Source organism: Emydura macquarii, unplaced genomic scaffold, assembly GCF_026122565.2.
Source record: "Emydura macquarii macquarii isolate MOO-44397 ecotype Brisbane River unplaced genomic scaffold, CSIRO-AGI_Emac_v2 contig_3122, whole genome shotgun sequence".
NCBI lineage: Eukaryota > Metazoa > Chordata > Testudines > Chelidae > Emydura > Emydura macquarii.
In genome coordinates this window covers 1,403,960-1,423,739 of record NW_027133259.1, presented here as the reverse complement: position 1 = coordinate 1,423,739, position 19,780 = coordinate 1,403,960, and the positions used below count along the sequence as shown (strand labels likewise).

General features: G+C 48.4%; 1 protein-coding gene across 4 annotated transcripts; it reads left to right on the top strand.

Annotated features, from left to right (window-relative positions):
* Positions 1-1,623: 1,623 nt before the first annotated feature.
* On the top strand, positions 1,624-15,267 carry CDPF1 (cysteine rich DPF motif domain containing 1). 4 transcript variants are annotated; one of them, XM_067530968.1, is made up of 4 exons: positions 1,624-1,765; positions 10,262-10,382; positions 12,065-12,176; positions 13,663-15,267. In XM_067530968.1, the coding sequence occupies exons 2-4, from the start codon at positions 10,270-10,272 to the stop codon at positions 13,810-13,812; spliced, it is 375 nt and encodes a 124-aa protein (XP_067387069.1). In that variant the 5' UTR covers positions 1,624-1,765; positions 10,262-10,269; the 3' UTR covers positions 13,813-15,267. The 4 variants fall into 4 exon arrangements, with proteins under 4 accessions (XP_067387069.1, XP_067387070.1, XP_067387072.1 ...); XM_067530969.1 differs by lacking the exon at positions 1,624-1,765 and adding an exon at positions 7,562-7,786; XM_067530971.1 differs by lacking the exon at positions 1,624-1,765 and adding an exon at positions 8,470-8,499.
* Positions 15,268-19,780: the final 4,513 nt, after the last annotated feature.

Here is a 19,780-nt window from a genome sequence, read left to right as displayed (position 1 = left end):
TCCTCCCTCAAGGCTGCAGAGCAGCTCCACTGTTGCTCTGCAGCTGCTACCGGAACATCAGGTCTGTAGCAGACTTCACAGCTGCTGTGTCTACACGGAGAGGAAAGGGGTTACTATGTCCAATGAATCTGTAGTTGTAGATACATTGGCTCCAACCCACTCTATCCTTGATCTGCCCTCGCAACAGCCCCAATCCATCACCCAACATGTCAGGAGCAGGGAGCTTCACTGTGCTGTGTTCTATGGCCTGTTTGATGGGGGTGGGAGGGACTGACCTCAATGGTTCTGAATGTGCAGGTTTCCTGGATCTGTGCAGGGGCCGTGGCAATGACAGTGTTAGTGTTAGTGTGTGGGGTTGCCAGCATTACATTTCAAAAATGAAAGACTGTTTTCTTAGCACCCTGCCCCACTCCTCCTCCCAATATTATTATTATTAATAATAATGTGCTCACCTACATTCGCCAGGGGTATTTCCTGCTGTTTTTTGCAGCACTCAGCAACTCCCAATCTTGCACAGAGATGAAGTATGAGACAGGTAATTTTCTATTTAAATAAGGGACGTCCCTTGTAATATGGGACTGTTGGCAACCCTAGCTCAGGGGGTCATAGTGGTGCTTGTGCATTCTGGTCCTTTTATTTCTGTGGAGGGGAAAGCCTGTAAATGTAATCTATAAACGTAACACCAAATATTACAGAATAAATAAACGTTTGGCTCCTCATTATATTCCTAAGCATCTGCTTGAAGCATGGAGATATAAACGTCTGTTGAATTTAATTTGCAAAGTGACTAACAGGTTCCCAAATGTTTGGGATCTTGAAAGTTTACCAGATTTGCACAGAAAAATGATTGAAATATCTGCCAAAGACCTGTGCTACTGGAAAACTGGCAAAAAGCAATGATTATTATTATGTCTTGTACGTCTGTCTCCTGACTTTAATTCAGATTGGTATCCTCCGAACACTGGCATCTGATCCAAAGTGCTCTAGATCAGTGGTTCTCAACCTCTCCAGACTAGTGTACCCCTTTCAGGAGTCTGCTTTGCCTTGCGTACCCCCAAGGTTTACCTCACTTAAGAACTACTTGCTTACAAAATCAGCCATAAAAGTACAAAGTGGCACAGCACCTGGGTACTGAGACATTGCTTCCTTTCTCATTTTTACCATACGATTATAAAATAAATCAATTGGAATGTAAATATTGCGCTTGCATTTCAATGTACAGTATATAGAGCAGTAGAAACAAGTCATCATATGAAATTTTAGTTTGTACTGACTTTGCTAATGCTTTTTATATAGCCTGTTGCAAATGTCTAGATGAGCTGAGGTACCCCCTGGAAGATCTTGTGCGTACCCCCAGGGGTACATGTACGCCTGGTTGAGAACCACTGCTCTAAATCTTTGAATTTAAAATACACTGCCATGCGGATTATTTGGATTCTAACCTGAAGTCCTGGACAGGTTTCTCCTTATATAAATTAGTACTCTTGCTGTGCGGCAATGTCCTAGCCACGTGTGGCATAGCAGCAGCAGTTTGATGGGCCTGTTGATTGAACACTGCTCCTTTAAGGAGCGGAAGGAGAAGAGTGCATGATCCTATGATGTCAAAGTGGGAAGTGCTCGTGAAGCAGGAAGTGTGCTGCTCTGGTAGATTACACACAGTCACTGCTAGCTGCCTGCTGCCAGCAAGATGCAGCCGTGCAAGAAGGTCTGTTGAATTTGCAGACATAATTAGTGTTCAGTTTCCACTGGGTTAATAACAACAAAGGTAAGTTGTTTTTTTAATTATCAGTATATGGACAAGATCCCTCTTTAGCTCCTACTTCTACAGCCTGAATACATAGCAGCACCGTGGTTTCCTACTGTGAAGTAGGTTCTGACACACTGTGTGTATTGCCCGGGTTCATTAGTCACAGTCTACGCACAGACACTGCCTGCGGAGTTAGAATCCATGTCCCCTAAGGGAATGACAACCACCAGGCATTTCTTGCTCATTGTGTGCCTTTAGTAAGAGATACCGATGTGGGTAACATTGTTCTAGAGCGATGTCGGACTCGGTCAGGATGGGAGGTTATTGCAAGTGATGGAAAGTCACTTTTGACTATGAGAAGGGCTGACAGAGAGGTCAGGATTTTCTGAACAAAGGCTACAAGAAATCTCCCTCTTTTCCCAACCCTTGGTCCTGGGACCAGTTCTGGTTATCATCTCTCTCCTGCCCATGCAGTCTGGGTGTGCCCTGTATCCCATTATTTACCAAGAATACTTCTGTGAAATTGTCTCCCTGGAAAGAATTGGAACAGTTTATATGAAGAAGCTGGTAGGGGAGTGTCACCGGGTTGCCCTCGCTGGCCCGGTTGCTGGGGTCCTCCCTCAGGCTCTGTCTCTGGGGGAGGCCACAGCGCCTTCCTACACCAGGGGAAACGGTTCGCTTTCGGCGAGCAAGTGGTCGATTGCTCTAACCCTTAGGCAGGGTGAGCAAGCAGTTCAGCGCCCCGGCCCTCGGGCAGGGCGAGCGAGCAAGTCAGCAGTGGGTTCGCTCTCTGGAGCGGAACGGAGCAGGAGGCTCTCTTCAGGTGGCCAGGGAACGGGGGAAGGGGAGGGGGACGCAGGCCCACCCGTCTCCACTGCGTCCCAGCTCAGGGCCCTAGCAGTGACAAAAGCGGTTGCCACTGCCGGCGGGGCTCCCACCGCAACACCGACTAGGCCTCAGATTCAGTCACAAGCTATGGCTGCTCCTGGGCTACTTCCGCCCCGCTGGCCCCAGTACCTGTCTCCTCGGTATCGCGGGGGTATTCCGTCTGGGGTTGGCCCGTCAGTCCCTCCTCATCCACGGGCGGCAGTGCGGGGAGCTGCTCTTCAAGGAGCAGCTTCTCTAGGTCGTTTGGTGCGGGGAGGGGCTCGGCTTCCAGCAGCTCCTCCAGGTCCTGTCCGGCCTCGGGGGGTATCCTCCACCCGGGTTGCTCCAGGGTCTCTGCCCAGTCCCGGGGCTCCGGTGACTCTGTCCAGTCCTGGGGTTCAGGTACCTCGACCCAGTCTCTCTGGCCGGGTTGCCTGGTCCAACTCCGGGAAGGCCCTACCCAGTCTCCAGGCCCGGGTCGGGCCGGGCCGGGCCGGGCCGGGCTGGGGTTGGTCGGCGGCTCTGCTCCGGCCTAGGCCTCTGCTGGCGGGGCACCATGTCTGTCTCCGGTGGCAGTCTTTCCCTTACTGAGCTCTGGGGCCATGCTTTTATACTAACCCTTCCTGTGGGGGCTCCGCCCTGCTGCTGCTGATTGGGCTGGCCGGGCGGTCCTATCGCGGCCGGGTTCCCTGGTTGCCAGGCAGACTTAGCGGCTGGGCCTGGTTTGGTCCACTCAGGTTGTTCGTGCCCTCCCTCGGGCTCTGCCTCCGGGGGAGGCCACAGCGCCTTCCTACAGGGAGTCTTTCACATGTATTACAAAATGCCAGCAAACTATGGTACACTTAAATCTGGTCTGCTCCTAGATTTTGTATTGGTTTAATATTTCAATTAGGAATGTGATTTTGTTTTTAAAATGGATATAATTATACTGGTACAACCCCTAGCTTGGATACAATTACACCAGTATAAAGGTCCTTTGTGTAAGTATAGTTTATTCTTCTTCCTGTATAGGAATACATTGTACTGCTATAAGATTCTTTTTAGCTATATAACAGCATGCATGGAGGTTATGCTACTATAACTATACTCGTATAGTTAAAGCAGTACAATTTTTAAGTAAAGACAAGCTGTCATCTGCACTCGGGGTCCCCAATCCTACAGTGTGGTGAAAAATAGTGCGTCCCCTTTGTTCTGGCTGAGAATGTGCCGTGGTTTCAATGGCTGGGGAACAGCCCCGGCAGTTGGCACATTGAGAACTGCCTGGGAACTGAATTGCAAAAGTGAAAAGAACTGTAATGCTTCTTTCCTCCAACCAGTGCAATGGGTGCCCCACTTTACAGTGGCGCATCACTTCATGTTTGTTCAGGGAGTGGGAGAAGGTTGGCTGAAAAAATGCACTGATTAATGGAGACAGCACGTGAGAATCAGGAGATTGGATTCTATATGCTAACCTTTGCAATTTGATTCGCCGTGTAACCTTAGCCAAGCCACTTTATAGCTACTTTACAGATGGGGAAACTGAGGCTAAAGAAAAATTACTTATCTTGTAACTCTGATTCTGTGAGAATATTGCAGAATTATCACTCTTGGGTCTCAAGCCTGCTGGAGGCTGCCCAGAGCTATCTCAGCGCCTCTCCAATACAGCAGCAGATGGGAACATTCCAGCCATGCAGCATCAGTGGTACATGACCCATTTTAGTGGCCTCAACTTTCTTTTTAAGTGAAAAAGTGACATTTTCATCTATGTAGAGCCATAAAAATGTTCCCGCTGCTCTCCTTCTCCTCAGCTGTGACCAGTGACGCTGTAGCACAGCCGAAGATCTGGCCAAAATAACTTTTGGACAGGGTAGAGGGAAGAATTTGGACACCTCTGCTTGAGAAAATAGGTTGTTCAGCTCTATAATAACCATGAGCGAAACGTCCCTGAGGTTTGTAGTGAAAGGTGTTCTGCCTCAGACACTGGAGCAAAGATGTGACCTAAGTACAGGTTATCGAGGTCACAACAGTAAAGTAGGGAAATGGGATTGTCAGACATGGTTCTTTTGTTGACGGCAACATGGAAGAAACTGGTGTTGAAATGAGCAGTGGGACCTTAATGCTGCTGTACTGTCCCAGACAAAATACTTCAAAGGATCCCTAAAATAAGGGCCAGGGAGAAGAACCCGCCCCAAGATGAGCAGACTGGCTAAGCACAGTGACAGAGGGCTGAATAAAGACAGTCAAGTACTTTATCCAGAGCACCTTAAAAATTCACAGCATGGATTTTTTATTGATGGGGGGATGCTAATCCATATAAGGGTTCTCTGTGTGTGGCTACAGAAAACAGAGGCTTTCCCTACACCACGAGGTGTGACTGGTACTCGAGCAGACACACGGATCTAGCTTTAATCTTGGAAACTCAGATACTGGAGCAGCTAAAGCTTCCGCCTGGGCTGTACAAACCAACCCAGAGCCCTGGATAATCCCTCGTGGGGCTGACCCAGGCTGAAACTCACGCTGCCCTGGCTTCACTGTCCCACGAGGTGAGCTACGTGGATTAAGGCCAGCAAGCGAAGTCAGCTGGAGCTGCAGTCACACCTGCTGACTGCAGTCCAGAGATGCCCTAACTCTGCATGTGCTGAAGTAACTAGTTCACACCGGGCAGACGTGTTCCCTTTGTAAGCCATACGCAAAGAATGGGAAAGAATGACTGACGGTTTCTGAATGCACTACTGCAAACGTTTCCCACCCTATTTATAAATCCTTCTGGCAGACTTTTTCCACAAAGGCTTTGAGATGCTTCTCTGAGAACCCCAAACCTCCAGAGCTCTCCCCGAGTAAGGGAAACTCAGAAGTTAAAGTGGGGAGAATATGGATGGTCTCGAACATCGTTGGCCGGATCCCTATCTTAATGAGATTGAGCACTGCCATTTGCAGCAGGCGTGAGACCCAGACGAGCATGAATATGTTCCCCAGCTCACATGCTAGACAGAGTGCTTGACTGGACCAGAACAGGGGTCATTTGCTAGGGAAATGGATGGAGTATATGAGTGAATGGGTGTATGACTTTACTATGTATTTCCTGGCTTTGGGTTTGGCATTATTGACTCTTAAATACCTTTCATCGTGTTTTTTTATCCTCATGTTTATTTAACCAACTGGGCAGCTTTTCAGCTGTAACTCAGTCCTTGCTCCTTAGTGGGTAGTGCTAAGCAAACCAGAGACACATCTCAGTCAGATTTTAGGGGAAAGGGCTAATTTGTTCTATATGCTAACTCTGGACTTCTCTCTGGCTAAGGAGGAGATCTGGCATCTCATAGCAACCCCTAATAGCATCCACACAAGTACTCTAAATCACTAGGGCTATATTTATGCCTGCTAAGATTATTTTAACAGTGCCGGCATCTTATTTCTCAACACATTGTGTTCTTTTTTGCTGCATATTTCGGCAGAAATCATGGTGTGATTTTATTTTTTTAAAAGCAGTTTGGAAAGTGTTCAGTTTAGATTGTGTTTAAGACCAGTGGTCTTTTGTCTGCAGTTGGGTGGCCCACTGTAACTATTCTTCAATGGTAACCTGGGGGAAGGAGAGAGCAAGCAGTTATAGAACATTCCACCCCTCATCATTTTTCACTACGGAAATTACTTTAACAAAGCTGTCATCAATTAACTTTTGAGATGGGAACAAGATCAGTTCAAGCCAGGAGGTAACCGGATGCTGTATCACCCTAGCATGCTGTGACTCTTTCAGAGCATGTTTACTTACGGGATTTATTCTCTCTCTTATTCCTATCACGTGCCTCCCTAAAATTAAATCAGGGATGAGGAGGAGACAACACTTGAGCTAACAGAGAACCACTATTAACAGTACAGAGCCAATAACACAGCTGAGCAATTCTGATTCTAGCCACTGGAGGACATGGGAACATATACTGTATGCACACACCAGTTAATTACAATACACTACAGCATTTATGCTCATCACAAAGTCATCCTCCTCACAATGCACTGAAATTCTTCTCATATAGACTCGTACTTAGAGCTCCTCCCTTACCCAATTAAGATATACATTAGATTTTTAAAAATGTTGATTCTCTTTTCCTTGTTAAATCTTAACTAGATTTACTTCGCAGCATATAAGATGACAGTTTTGAGTTGTAGCTTGTGTTAAAAGATCTTTACTCAATGTGAAAGCAGATTTTTCCAGCCCCCATGACACACTATACATATTCAGAGATTCTTAGGACTCGTCAGTGAATGTGCTTGCTTTCATGCTTAAAACGATCTCCAGGGCTAATCTGATGGGGCTCTGGATTGTATGTCACGCTGCCACTTGGGAGACAGATTTAAGGCTAGCCACAGGCTCTCTTTACGTAGTGGGCGTTGGGGCATGCTGTGGTAATGCACCCAGCAGCTAGCGGGACGCTGTGCATCGCAAGTGAATAATGGATAGTAGCAACACTGTTAACACCCTCCTGTCCTCAGGGAGTAAGTCACTGCAGAGGGAGGGAGACAGGAGGCTTTAATTCCAGGAAATGATCTCCTGGAATGAAAGCCATGTGATGCCTATGTTCCAGTCGGCCACTATTCTCAATTCCCTAAATCAGCGGTTTTCAACCTGTGGTCCGCAGCCGCCGAGTGGTCACAGACTATGTCTAAAGGGCCCGTGAAAGGGGACTATGAAAATACAGTTACAAATCCCGTGTGCTGACCAACCAGACGTATGTAAATAGCCCCACCTGCAGGGCAAAGCCCACAAGTGTCGTCACTACCGAAGCACACAGCTTTGCGCCGATTCTCACACTGCATCAAATGCCGGGCTGAGCATGTGCAACATTGAGAGCTGGGTTTTGTTCAGTCAGATTTCAGCCTAAGACTCCTGTGCGAGGGGTCCACGGAGCACAGGTTGAATTTCCAAAGGGCTCTGCTCGCTCTGCTCCTCCATTGGACATTTGTTAGGGGTCTGCAAATGAACGAGGAGTGAAAACCACGGATTTAAACCAAGATAGGGCAGGTGAAAGGCAGAGATGTATTCATCTAGAAATAGGGGAACAGCAAAGAAAGGACCTACGAGTACCTGAATGGCATCAAGAGGAAGGAGCTGGACAGAGAGGGAGGGAACTGCTCAGAGGATTAACTAGAAAAATCGGATGAAAGAGAAAAATGCTGAACAGTAAAATGTACGGCCAGCAGGTGAGTTTTCTAAGGGAGGGGATTGCATCCCCAGTCAACCTGGGTTTAGTTAAACTTGGATTAGACAAAGCCCTCCAGAATAATTCTGCATTAGCTGGACAAGCGACTGCCCATAAGGTACTGAGCAGCTCCTGCACTCTGAATTGAGGACACTCAGCACCTCGCAGGATGAGGCCCTGAATGTTCTTCTGATAGGTCATTGCTATCTCTAAAAACTATGAGAGCACCCTGCAGGGAAGAACAAGTCCCAGAATGGACTGAATGTGAAAGGATTAACGATGTGTCAGTTCAAAGTTTTTCTGACACCCTGTCAACTTATTTCTCTGCGTGGGAGCAATATATTTATTGCATAGTTTCTCTGGCTCTTCAGTCACTCACGGCTCCCATGGGGAAAAAACGTCAAGAGTCAAGACGTAAAAATACGCATTGTGAAGACCTGTGCTAATGAGAACAGCAGCACAGAACATCAAATTACTCACCACACTCCTTACTGTCGCTGACCTTGGCCATTTCATGGTGACTGGTTATTTTTAGTATGCTTTTCAGCGGAGCAGCAGAGTGTGCCAAGCGGAGCAGCTCTGAAGTTTTTAGGAGCCCTGGGAGAACTGCATTTAGACTCCTCCCCCAGTCACTCCTCGCTTCCCCAGATTTGCCACCCACCCTGCAAAGCAAAGCTGGGAGCTACGCAGAGCCTGCCTGTCCACAGGATGCAGGTAGGAGGCAGCTCCAGCTGAGAAGGGGCTGGCACAGGTTGATGAACCAGTGCCCCCTCACTCTCCCCGGCCAGGCTGATCGTAGCAACCCCCCTGTTCCAGTACCTCTGCAGGCAGTACCCAGAGTGTCGGTGTCTGGTCAGTACTTCCAACCAGGCTTTCCAGTTGAAAATAGCGGACCTAGCAACCCCAAGCTTCCGTCAGCTCTGCTTCCTCACTGGAGTAGCAGCTACGGGGCAGTCAGCTTTGCTTCCTCACTGGCGTAGCAGCTACGGGGCTGCTTCCTTAAAGCCCTAGTTCTAGGGACCCACCATTCCACTGTGGTTGTCCTACTCCCACGCCCCTCACCGTCTCTTGGTGCTTCCACCTAGCAGTCCTTTACAGGCCCCACTGGAGCCCAGATCTCTTTAATTAGCTGGATTAGGTTCACCTGCTCCAGTCCAGGGACGCTGGGCTACAGTCTATGCACAGAGACCAGCTACCCTGTGACAGGTGTCATTCAAGTGCCGACCCAGCCCAGATCTGACACCATCACGGCACAGGATGGTACTGCCCTCAGACAGGAAGACATTAGGGGTTGGCAGCAGGAAATGGTGAAAACAGAACTCATTTTTGATAACTTTCAAATAGGGCACAATAGTCGTGCCCATAGAGGTGTGCATTTATACATGCAAATCAGGAAACTGTGTGCAAACAAAACTCCAGAAACAGACTTCAAAGAGAAACTGCTGAGTTAGAAATGATCTGCAAACCTGACACATTCAAACTGGGTTTAAACAGAGATTTGGAATGGCTCTCTCATTACAAGAGGTAATTGCTTTGCTCACCCATTCTCACCTCCGACTCAATGACTGTCATTAACCCTCAAGTACCCGGCTTTCATCCACCTCCCGCACTGTTCTCTTTGCACGTGTATATGTATATGATGATCCTATGTTTCTCATTTCTACCTCTGCATCTGATGAAGTGAGCTGAGCCTCACGAAAGCTTATGCCTGCTAAAATTAAATTTGTTAGTCTTTAAAGTGCCACAGAACTCTCGCTGTTTTTGTGTGCAAACATGTAGCAGGTGTTTATTTGTGGGTGTGAATTAATTTTGTGCATGCACACACACGTACAGTGCTTGTATTAAAATTGGTAGCATGTGTCTGATTACATCAGAATGCAATACCGTAACTTGCATCAAAGGAAGCTTTTTTGAAAACTCAGAAAGGTGTGGTTTGGGCTGAAAGTGAAGGGGAACTAGAGAGAACACGGTTCTTATTCTTGAGTAGCCAGGTTTTTTAGGAATGTGCATAAAGTTAGGCCTCTAAAGCCCTTTTCAGGCACCTGGGCTGAAAATTTTCAAGACTCTCTCAGGGATTTAGACACCGAGCTGACTGTTCAAATCCTCAGGCAGCTTTGACAAATTTTAAGCGCTAAATGAGTGGCTTGCTTACTTTAAAGGGAGCTGCTGGAGGACAGAACACTTTTAAAAGGCTACTTGTGTAGGAGCCTAAATACAGATTTTCTTTATTTTGTTATTATTTTGGGGGAGAGGGACAGAGAGCATCAGTTTTTGATGTGTGAAGAGAAGAGAAAGGGTAAGAAGAGGATCTCCCTTTGATGTTTACTCTTCAGGCTCTTTGTGCTGCCATCCAGAATTCTTCCTCTGCTATTGAGGAGGTAGACAGCAATACTGGAGTAGCTCAATTTAATAACCTTTCCTAGGTGCTCCCACTACTGCAGTTTGAAACTAAAAGGGTTTGTTTTCATGTGTGTAGCTTTATAGATGGAGTCCCACAAAGAAGCCCAGCCGAAAGGAGTTTTTGAATGCCATCTATGTGGGTTAACAGCCCCATACAGCTATTACGGGCAGAAACCCCCAAACACACGTTCTGTTGTGTAAGTACAATCTCTTCTGTTGTAGCTCTCATTGAACGTCTTTGGATTTTAGGAATCTCACACTGAGGAATGATGAAATACTGCACAAAATGCCCTGTATGATATCAGCTAATTAGTGCCCTCATTTGTGCCTGGGTTAAATGCAGGTGGCACGTTTTGTATGGTTGTTTAAGTTATATATCATACGGAAAACTATTTGAAGATCTTTAAAAGCGTCTTTGCCTGAATTAGACAAATCTCTGCTAGAACATACAATTTTTCCTGGGAATTTAGTGCTGAGCAGGTACCATATTTGCATCCTTGGAGAAAGAAGCCCGTTATTTATCCACCAAACAGGTACAGCATGGCCCAACAACTGTGCAGACCGAGCTCAATCCTGCCAGCTGCTAAACTATCCAGCAAACCATTTAAACATGTGCTTCACTTCAAGCACACAAGTAAATCCCTTGCGTCCATCCAAGTCAATGAGACTACCTGGCAGATGCTCTGAAGTCAATAGGACTTAAGTACATGGGTAGTGCTTGGCTGAATTGAGGCCAGCTTGCTAAGCACATGGTAGTAAATGTTGATCAGTACCAGCTTGGTCTAACATTGAACCAATAACTTATGGGAGACAAACTTTCCTCATGGGGATGGTCCCCATCTATGAATCCAAGTGCCAGCAGGCTTCTATTCTCCTTCTGTTCAGAAGAGCTAAGAACCATCTTTTTGCAATGGGGACACAAAAGTCTGAAGACAAAACTGGATTATTCAGTGAAAAGAAAGTATAGTACCAAAAAAGTTATTCCCCGTATTGTCCTTTTCCATGTTTTCCTGTTCTGCTGGCTATTACTAATGCAAGATGGGTAAAGTTCATGCTAGAGCAGAAGACATGCCCATGGCCTAGGATTTGTATACAAAAATGTTAAGGTGAAAATGAGTCTTAATGAGTACAGAGCGCCTTGTATGGGAGTAATTAATCCTTTGTGTCCTAACGACCAGTTCTTCTACACAGAACCAACAGCTATAATGCTTTAAATTCCAGGACAGTTCAAGGTTTGTATAAACACCTGCTTTCCCCCCGTTACATAAAAAAGACAGCATGGGATATAAGACGAACTTCTTTTCTGTTCTACGGTCCATCTCACTGTGAATTTAGTTCTGATTTAAATCCAGCTCTTCCAATAATAAGCCCGTCTTGCCAGGCTGGCGCCAGACACGTCATTGAGGTGCCACCTGGAGTTCCTTGGAAGATCAAGGCCTTTGTCTTTCCCCGTGTGAAGCTGCCAACTTCTTAATGAAGTACACTAGCTTAATACTCCTGGGCAACCGTGTAGCCCGAGTTGGTAAGAGTTAAAACAAGGATAGTTTAGATCAATATGTTGTTGCATGCCCAGAGCTCTTGCCTACCAGAGTTTGAATGTTAAGTTTACAGGAGTGGCAGAACTAGGAGTAGCAAAGGCATTTATATGTAAATGCAAAACTTCTGAAACAGACTCCAAATTAAGAAGGGCTTAATTGAAGAGGTGTTTGATTTAGTCATGTAATAACAAAAATGTAGGTTAAACAATTAGAGGACTAGTTAAAAGTTGTACAGAATACCAATTATGACAGTAATTAATTGGTTGCTAAGAGATCTTCATGTGGAAAGAACAGACAGGTTGAAATTGGTATTTTTAACGCATGGAATTGTTCTCTTCTAGCCTTCTGGAAGAAAGCTATGTCATGAAGGATCCTTTCACCCCTGACAAGGACAAATTCCTTATCCTTGGATCTCAGTGCAGTTTGTGTAACAGACGGGTGTGTGTTGGCACGGTAAGTAATGTGATACATGGGGTGTTTTATCTCTTCTTTTTGTTCAGGCCTCAGTGACCTATTGGAGAAAGATCAAACAGCAACAGGGAAAACCAAGCAGCCTGAGTGTTGGTTTTGTTTTAAATGAGCTTCCTTTTTGTCCAGCCAGTTCTCGTACTCATTGGTCCCTGTGTTAAATGAGAAGGTGTACAATCTTGCTGCAGGTTATACTTACAACAGAATTAAATTCACACTCCCAACTAACACTCTCTTTCAGTGAGTAGAAGTGCAAGGGAGATTGCAGCTCTCTTCCCAGACCTTCAGATCCCTTTGCGATTACAACAGATTATGGGAGAAATTCTCGCCCCTCTTTACTGCCCCAGCAAGCTGAGTACATTCCTCACCCCTCGTGCAGCAACAGCATAGTCCCTCCATAAGCCCTTTGTGCTGCCCCCCCTGATGTCAGAGACATGCTGGCGCAGGGGACAGCTGGGATTGGAGCTCTGGCTGTGTAGTGATTCTTTGGATGAAATCCGTTCCTTCCAGGAAGATATGCTGGCCCACATGAGTGCATACCAGTCATATTTAAATCTCCAAGAATAATCCACCAGCAATACCAATGCCAGCTCCATGCAATGCATGGTGATCTACACCAGCAGAACTTTGGTCCCACTACAGGACAAAGAAACCGATGTATTAACAACTTTGTCTTCAAGGTTGGCCAATTTGTACATTGCAAACTGAATTAAAAGATCCCAGCTATACCTTCACCACTTTCTAAAGAGAACCTGACTAGAGCCAACCGGGTCAACATTGGGCTTACAGCATAGGCTAATCATCTGTGAAATATGCCAGACCCAAGAGTCACCGCACAACAGAATCAGGGAAAACCCCGGCCTGATGAACAACAGATATGGCAGTACTCCATCCAAAATTCAAACAGGAGCAATTTTACATAACCAACTCCAATGTAGCTACAAGAGTGTTCTCCCCACAATACCAACTCCTCCCCCCCCCCCCAAGACCTAATTTAAGAGGAAGGTGGTAAATGGATAATGTCACCATTGAATTAAGCTATGTTTTAGATTCCATTGTTTATTGACAAATCATTTCTGTGGAGTTCACCACCATAGTATCTGTGTCCAAGGCAACACGAAGCATACGGATGAGTACAAAGAATAGTTCATTTTGTAGTGGGCTGTGGAACAAGACGCAGCTGGAGTCACAGTAAAGCTAGATACTGCCCTAAGAAATGGCCTTGCACATGCCTCCTTTGTGGCAATGTGTAAAGACCACATTGCCCTTTTATCCTTAGCTGGAGTTGAAGCTACTTGTGGCTTCCTACTCCATGCCCGCTGAAAGGCTCAGGAATGATCCCCCATTAGCGAGAAGCGATATGAGCTGACCAGAGGAGGGAGGCCACTACATGTCAATTATAGTTCAGAGAAGCTGGCATGTAACCAATTCCATTTGTGCATACTGCTAATTATATATATTCTTTTTACAGGACTGTAGTCTATTCTACTCAAAAAGGTTCTGCCTCCCCTGCATTAATGAAAACCTACAGGAGTTTCCTTTGGAAATACGACAAGACTTGGATAAAAGGAAGTCCCATTCAAAATCCCACCCCTCTAAAAAAGCAGATGCAAGAACATAAGTTACAAGCAACTGGAAGAGACACCGCTCGGGACATTTTGTGTTTGCCCTACAAATGTAGATTTGTGTAAAGAAATGTGTGGGCAGTTTACTACCAGTACAAGTATTTCCATGACAGCTCTTTCAGTTAGTTTGGATTTAGGTATTCCCAGGCAGTGTTTGCCGTGCAGGCACTGCAGCCTTCCAGAAAGGGAAGCAGACAAGCCTGTGGTCATTGACCAAGTTACATGTAGTGCAAACATTAAACAGCATAAAGGATGGAAAATAAGTTCAAGTTTTACAGTTTTTCAATTTTCATGATCTAGTGTAGTGGATGTTTTCTTACAAGTGTTATTAAAAATACAGGCAGATTCTCAGCTGGTTTGGCAGTGGAGTTCCACTGAAGTCCGTTGATACCGGCTGAGAATCTGGCCCACAATTGTTAACTTGACAATCTCACTTCACTAAGGTTATGGCAGACTAAGAACTTTCTGTTCTACAGCAAGAGATCACGGAGCACCTCAGAACTGAGATTCATAGAAAAATATATGGTCTGGCGGCCATTGGGCCAAGACTAATGCCACATGACTTCTGCAAGCAGATAAACTTGCAATGGAACATATCAGCTGATAAGACTGCAGCCCCTTTTCACGCCAACTGCCAGTGAGGTGGGGGGCAGGGGAGTGGGAAAAGGTTCCTTCCTGGATGCAGCGTTTCCTTTACAAACTGCAAAAAGATAATGCTTTCCATATCATTTTTGTATCCTGACTGGCCACTGTTATAACTTGGAACTACTCAAGTTCCCCATAATAAAGACAGCCACGTGCATACACGTATAGACTGTGACAGGTCAAGTCTTGCCTGCCTGGGGCATGTTCAAGAGCAGTTTAAATTAGGCTGTGGGGCTTTAAACAATGAGGGCCTTTATTTATTTTGTTTATTTCAGTTGCATGGGATATTTTATAAACAAATACAAGTTCAGCTTGCACATTGACTTTCACCCCATGTCGTTTTTTATAACAAGTAACGGTTAATTTACCAAAAGGATCCACTCCTGACTGGCATGACCTGTACCACGCGATACATTTGAGAGCAGTGCTGCATGGCTAGCTAGAGACACATCCTGAGTGTAATATTTTAATCTGCGAGGGCTGCAGCTTAATACAAGGTTCACTGATGGGCTCAGACACGAGTACACTGTTAACAGCCATCTGAATGCTGGACTACCCTCGGATTCACACCGTGTGACTAACATGGGCATCAGCTGGTAATAACTTTTACTCAGTGTTGACCCCGGCCAGGTTTGAGCTAGTGGCCTAGAGGTCAAACTCCAGATCTCGTTACGTTTCCTCTGAGCCATCCACTCCCCCAGAAAACATAGCTGTGAAATCTTAACTAACATTGTACTTGTCAATTCCACATTGCTCGTGGGAACAGCACCCGTGTCCAGTCCCCCGCAATAAACGTCATTTAAATAGCAGGGCCTCTTTGATCACTATGGTACTGTTTGTTATAATGGTGATAGGACGGTGGCTGCTGCTGTGATAACAGTATCACTGGTGAATAAATTGCAAGGCTGAAGTCAGGTGTTTACAACAAACAAAATCAGAGTCCAAGGACTTTGCAGTGCAACTACGCACAGTGGTAAGGCTTGTAGGATGGGCACCTACCCTGCATCCACAGTCCTGAACTGGTTGTGTGTGGACACCTTTGAATCCATAGAGAGAGAGGTTCACTGCAGTAATAGGGCTCCAGTTAGACAGAGCGATGCATGCTGATTAACTGCAGGAACAAGACCTTTGTTTACAACTTAGCTTGCAAACTTCTGAGCTATCAGCTTTTTATGGGGGGAAAAAGTTACTTTAGCATAGGTTAACAGCACGCCACACTTCTTCTTCGAGAGATTGCGCATGTCCATTGCACTATCGGTGAGTGCACGCCAGCGTGCACAGCCCCCAGAACTTCCCTCCCCTTAGCAGACCCCGTAGGGCCAGCTCTGATGCCCCTGGAGTCCCGCGCGCATGCCGCGGTATATGAGGCACTGCTGGCCCTACGCCCCCTCAGTTCCTTCTTTCCACCCATGACAGTTGCTGGAACTAGCCTTGCTCTCTGCAAGTATCATTCCCCTTGTTTGAACTCTTTGTTCTTCGTAGTCCTTAGTTAGTTTTAAGTAGCGTTCAGTTCAGTTTAGTTAGATAGACGCCCCTGAGGGGCTTAGAGTGGCCGGGCCATGCCTTGGTCACCTGGATTTAAGCCGGGTGCCTCCTGCGGGAAGGTTTTCCCGCTCAGCGACCCGCACGATCGATGCCTTACGTGCTTGGGGGAAGAGCACAGGAAAGATAAATGTAAGATCTGCAGGGCTTTTAACCCGCGGACCCAGAAGGCCCGGGAGATCCGGTTAAAAGCCCTGCTAATGGAGGCAGCGCTCCGCCCGGCGTCCGCGCCATCCCGATCTACCGCAGCGCCGAGCATATCCTCGGTGCCGAAGAAGAGGAGGCAGTGCACAGAGCGTGGACACGCCCCTGTGCCTCCGGTAAGGGCCGGTCGAGGGTGGAACTGCAAGTACGGCCCGTTGAGTCTTCTCTGGTGCCGGCATCTCCGGGCAGGGAGCCTCCCTGGACTCCTGGGAGTGGGAGAGTGCCCCTCCAGTGCCGTCCACACCAGAGGCTTTTCAGGCGGCAGGAGCCTTGCCTACACCACCTCCGTCCCCCCGTCCCCCGCCGAGGAAGACGGGGCCGGTGTCCTGGGGCAAGCCCGCGCTGGGTTCCCCTGAAGGGTGGTGAAGACCCCCGGTAAGGGTGGAAAGGTCTCCCGCCAGATGGCCACCGGAGTAGAGTGAGGACGCTCCCCTAGCAGTCACTCCAGGTGGGTGTCGTCGAGCCGGCCTGCTTCGACTCAGGACGAATCCCTCTCAGCGCCGAAGTCAGTCCCTGACGTCGGAGGCAGCGCAGACCAGAAGGCGGCACCGGTCAAGGGCTGCCAGGCGGCGCTTGGACAGCTCCAGTTCCCGATCCCCGGCACCGAGGAGGCGCAGACCCCAGTCGCCGTCAGAGAGCCCGGTACCGAGGAGTTCAGCTGTGTGGCGCAGAACCCGGTCGCTGTCAAATGAAACGGTGCTCGTGGCTGCAATCCTCGTGGCTGTCCCAGGAGGTGCAGCAGTCCATCCAGGACCTCCCCTTTAATGGGTGGGGCCTGTTTTCGGATCGGCCCGATGCAAAGCTGCATGGTCTTAAGGACTCCAGGGCCACGCTTCGCTCCCTGGGCTTGTACAGGCCCCAGGCTTCCAGGCGTCAGTCACGGCCCCAGGCTCAGCAGCAACCAAAGCCTCCGCCTAGACCCTTCCAGCCCTACAAGAGCAGGGATAGAAACGGGATTTAGAAGGCGAAATCAGCCCCCAGCTCGTCCTCAGCTCCCCAGCAGGGGCCCTCCCAAGGGGTCGGGTAATCGGAAAAGGCAATTCTGATGGTGCGCCCAAGAGTGGCACCCCTACCGCCCCCCCTGGATCTGCCCCCGCCCCTTCCTAAATAGATTAAGGCCCTTCTATGGCGAATGGGCAAACATCACGTTGGGTCCTTGGGATAGTCCTTCGGGGCTATGCCCTACAGTTTACATCTACCCCCCTCCCCCAACAACCCTTCCCCTCCGTCCCTCTTCAGGGACCCCTCTCACGAGCAACTCCTCTTGCAGGAAGTCGACACACTCCTCAACAAGGGGGCAGTAGAAATGGTCCCCAAAGACAGAAAGGGGAAGGGGTTATATTCCAGGTACTTCCTCATCCCCAAGATGAAGGAGGGTCTGAGACCCATATTAGACCTGTGTTGTCTAAACAAATACATCAAACGACCCAGGTTTCACATGGTCTTCCTCGCCTCCATTATCCCTTCCCTGGATCCAGGAGACAGTTTGCTGCCCTCAACCTCACGGATGCATACTTCCATGTGTCTATCCTCCCCCGCCACAGGCGTTTCCTCCATTTCACGGTGGCTGGTTCCCATTATCAATTTACAGCCCTATCCTTTGGTCTCTCGTCGGCCCCCAGGGTGTTCACCAAATGCATGGCGGTAGCGGCAGCCCACCTGAGGTGAAAGGGTGTGCAGATCTTCCCTTACCTGGACGATTGGCTGATCAGGGGCAGGTCCAGGTCCCAGTGCAGGAAAACGGGACCCTCACTTGCTCCACGTGCAGCAGGCTGGGACTGCTCATAAACGAGCAGAAGTCCACACTAACCCCAGTGCAATGTATAACATTCACTGGGGCCACCCTGGACTCTTCCCAGGCCAGAGCCTTCCTGCCTCAACCACGTTTTGAGGCGATGGTCTCTATCATCTTCCAGCGGCACCCGTGCCCCACGACAACAGCCAGGCGTGGTTGGCCTCTCTGTATGTTCTGAGCAGACACCCCTTGGACCGGGTGGTCACAGTTCCCCCGCCAGTCCTAGCCTCCCTAGACTGGTGGAGGTCTCTCAGGGCAGTGATGAAGGGCGCGTCCCATTCAGGGAACTGGTCCCGTCGGTCACCCTAATCTCCGATGCCTCGGATGTAGGATGGGGAGCCCACATCAGCGCCAACCTGGGCACTCAGGGGCTCTGGGCGGAGGAGGAGAAGCACCTGCACATCAACGTGAAGGAGCTGAGGGCCATTCGCCTAGCGTGCAGGGTGTTCCTCTGATTCCTGACGGGCAGGGTGGTGCAGCTGCTGACGGACAACACCGTAGCCGTGTTCTACATAAACAGGCGGGCGGGGGGGGGGGGGGAGCGCTCCTCAGCCCTCTGCCAGGAAGCTCTCCGCCTGTGGGACTTTGCCATGAGGCAAGACTTCCACTTGACTGCCTCTCGCCTCCCGGGAGTGAGGAGCGACGAGGCGGATCGCCCCAGCAGGTCGTTTCTACCCCACCACGACTGGTCGTTGCACCCAGCAGTCATGGCTTTGATCTTCCAGAATTGGGGTGTTCCCCAACTGGACCTATTCACATCAGCCTGGAACAACACGAAGTGCCCAAGATCCTGCCCACTCCGGGGTCACGAGGCCGGATTGATATCCAACATGTTCCTCATCGACTGGACAGGAACCCTCGTGTGTACGTTTCCCCCCATTCCACTACTGCCCAAAGTTCTCTTGGAAATAAAGAGGGACAGAGTGGATGTGATACTCATCACCCCAGCCTGGCTGAGACAGCACTAGTTCAGCATGCTGCAGGACCTTTTGATCGCCCCACCCAAGGCAACACGACCTTCTCTCCCAGGACCATGGCATCCCACGTGCACCCGGACCTGGACTCCCTGCACCTCACGGCCTGGAGGCTCTGTGACGTTGAATAAAGGCTTTGAAATCTTGGAAATGGCTGTTAAAAAACAAACAAAAAAAACCCACGCTTGATTAGGCCCCCAAACCAAATGGCGTTGCAAACTGGTGCACTGGATTGCAGCGCCACTCAGGTTTGACCCATCTGCCCCTCCCCAGATGGAGGAGTGGACAGGCCAGCCCTGAGCGGCCCTGTGTGCAGGTCACAATGCTCAGAGCTGGGCCCAGCCCCGCAGGACAGCAGCCGTGACGTGGATTCGCTTTTCTACACTCGTCACCTGACCTTTTCGTGACTTATTTTTTCCGTGCGTCTCTGCTGTGAAATTTACTAAAAATTTCCATGCCAAAATCATATTCGTAATGACACCTCGACCTTAACTGGCATTGCTCCCATATACAGGCTCTAAAACTGGCACAAGTTTGTGCTCCCCACTGATTGATTTGAAGGTCCCTGTGTCATTGTGCATATGGTTTCATTAAACCGCCAACACCGAGTATGAGATTTCTCAGCCATGTGAAGAGATTTTCAAAGGACGCTGAGCAACTACAGCTATCCTTGATTTCAGTGAGTTCACTGGATACTCAGTGCTGCTGAAAGTCCAGCCATCACCATCCACTTGTCACTACACAGCTGGAGAAACAACATGCTTCTCCAGCCTCTGCACTCATTTTCTCTTCAACATTCTTCTT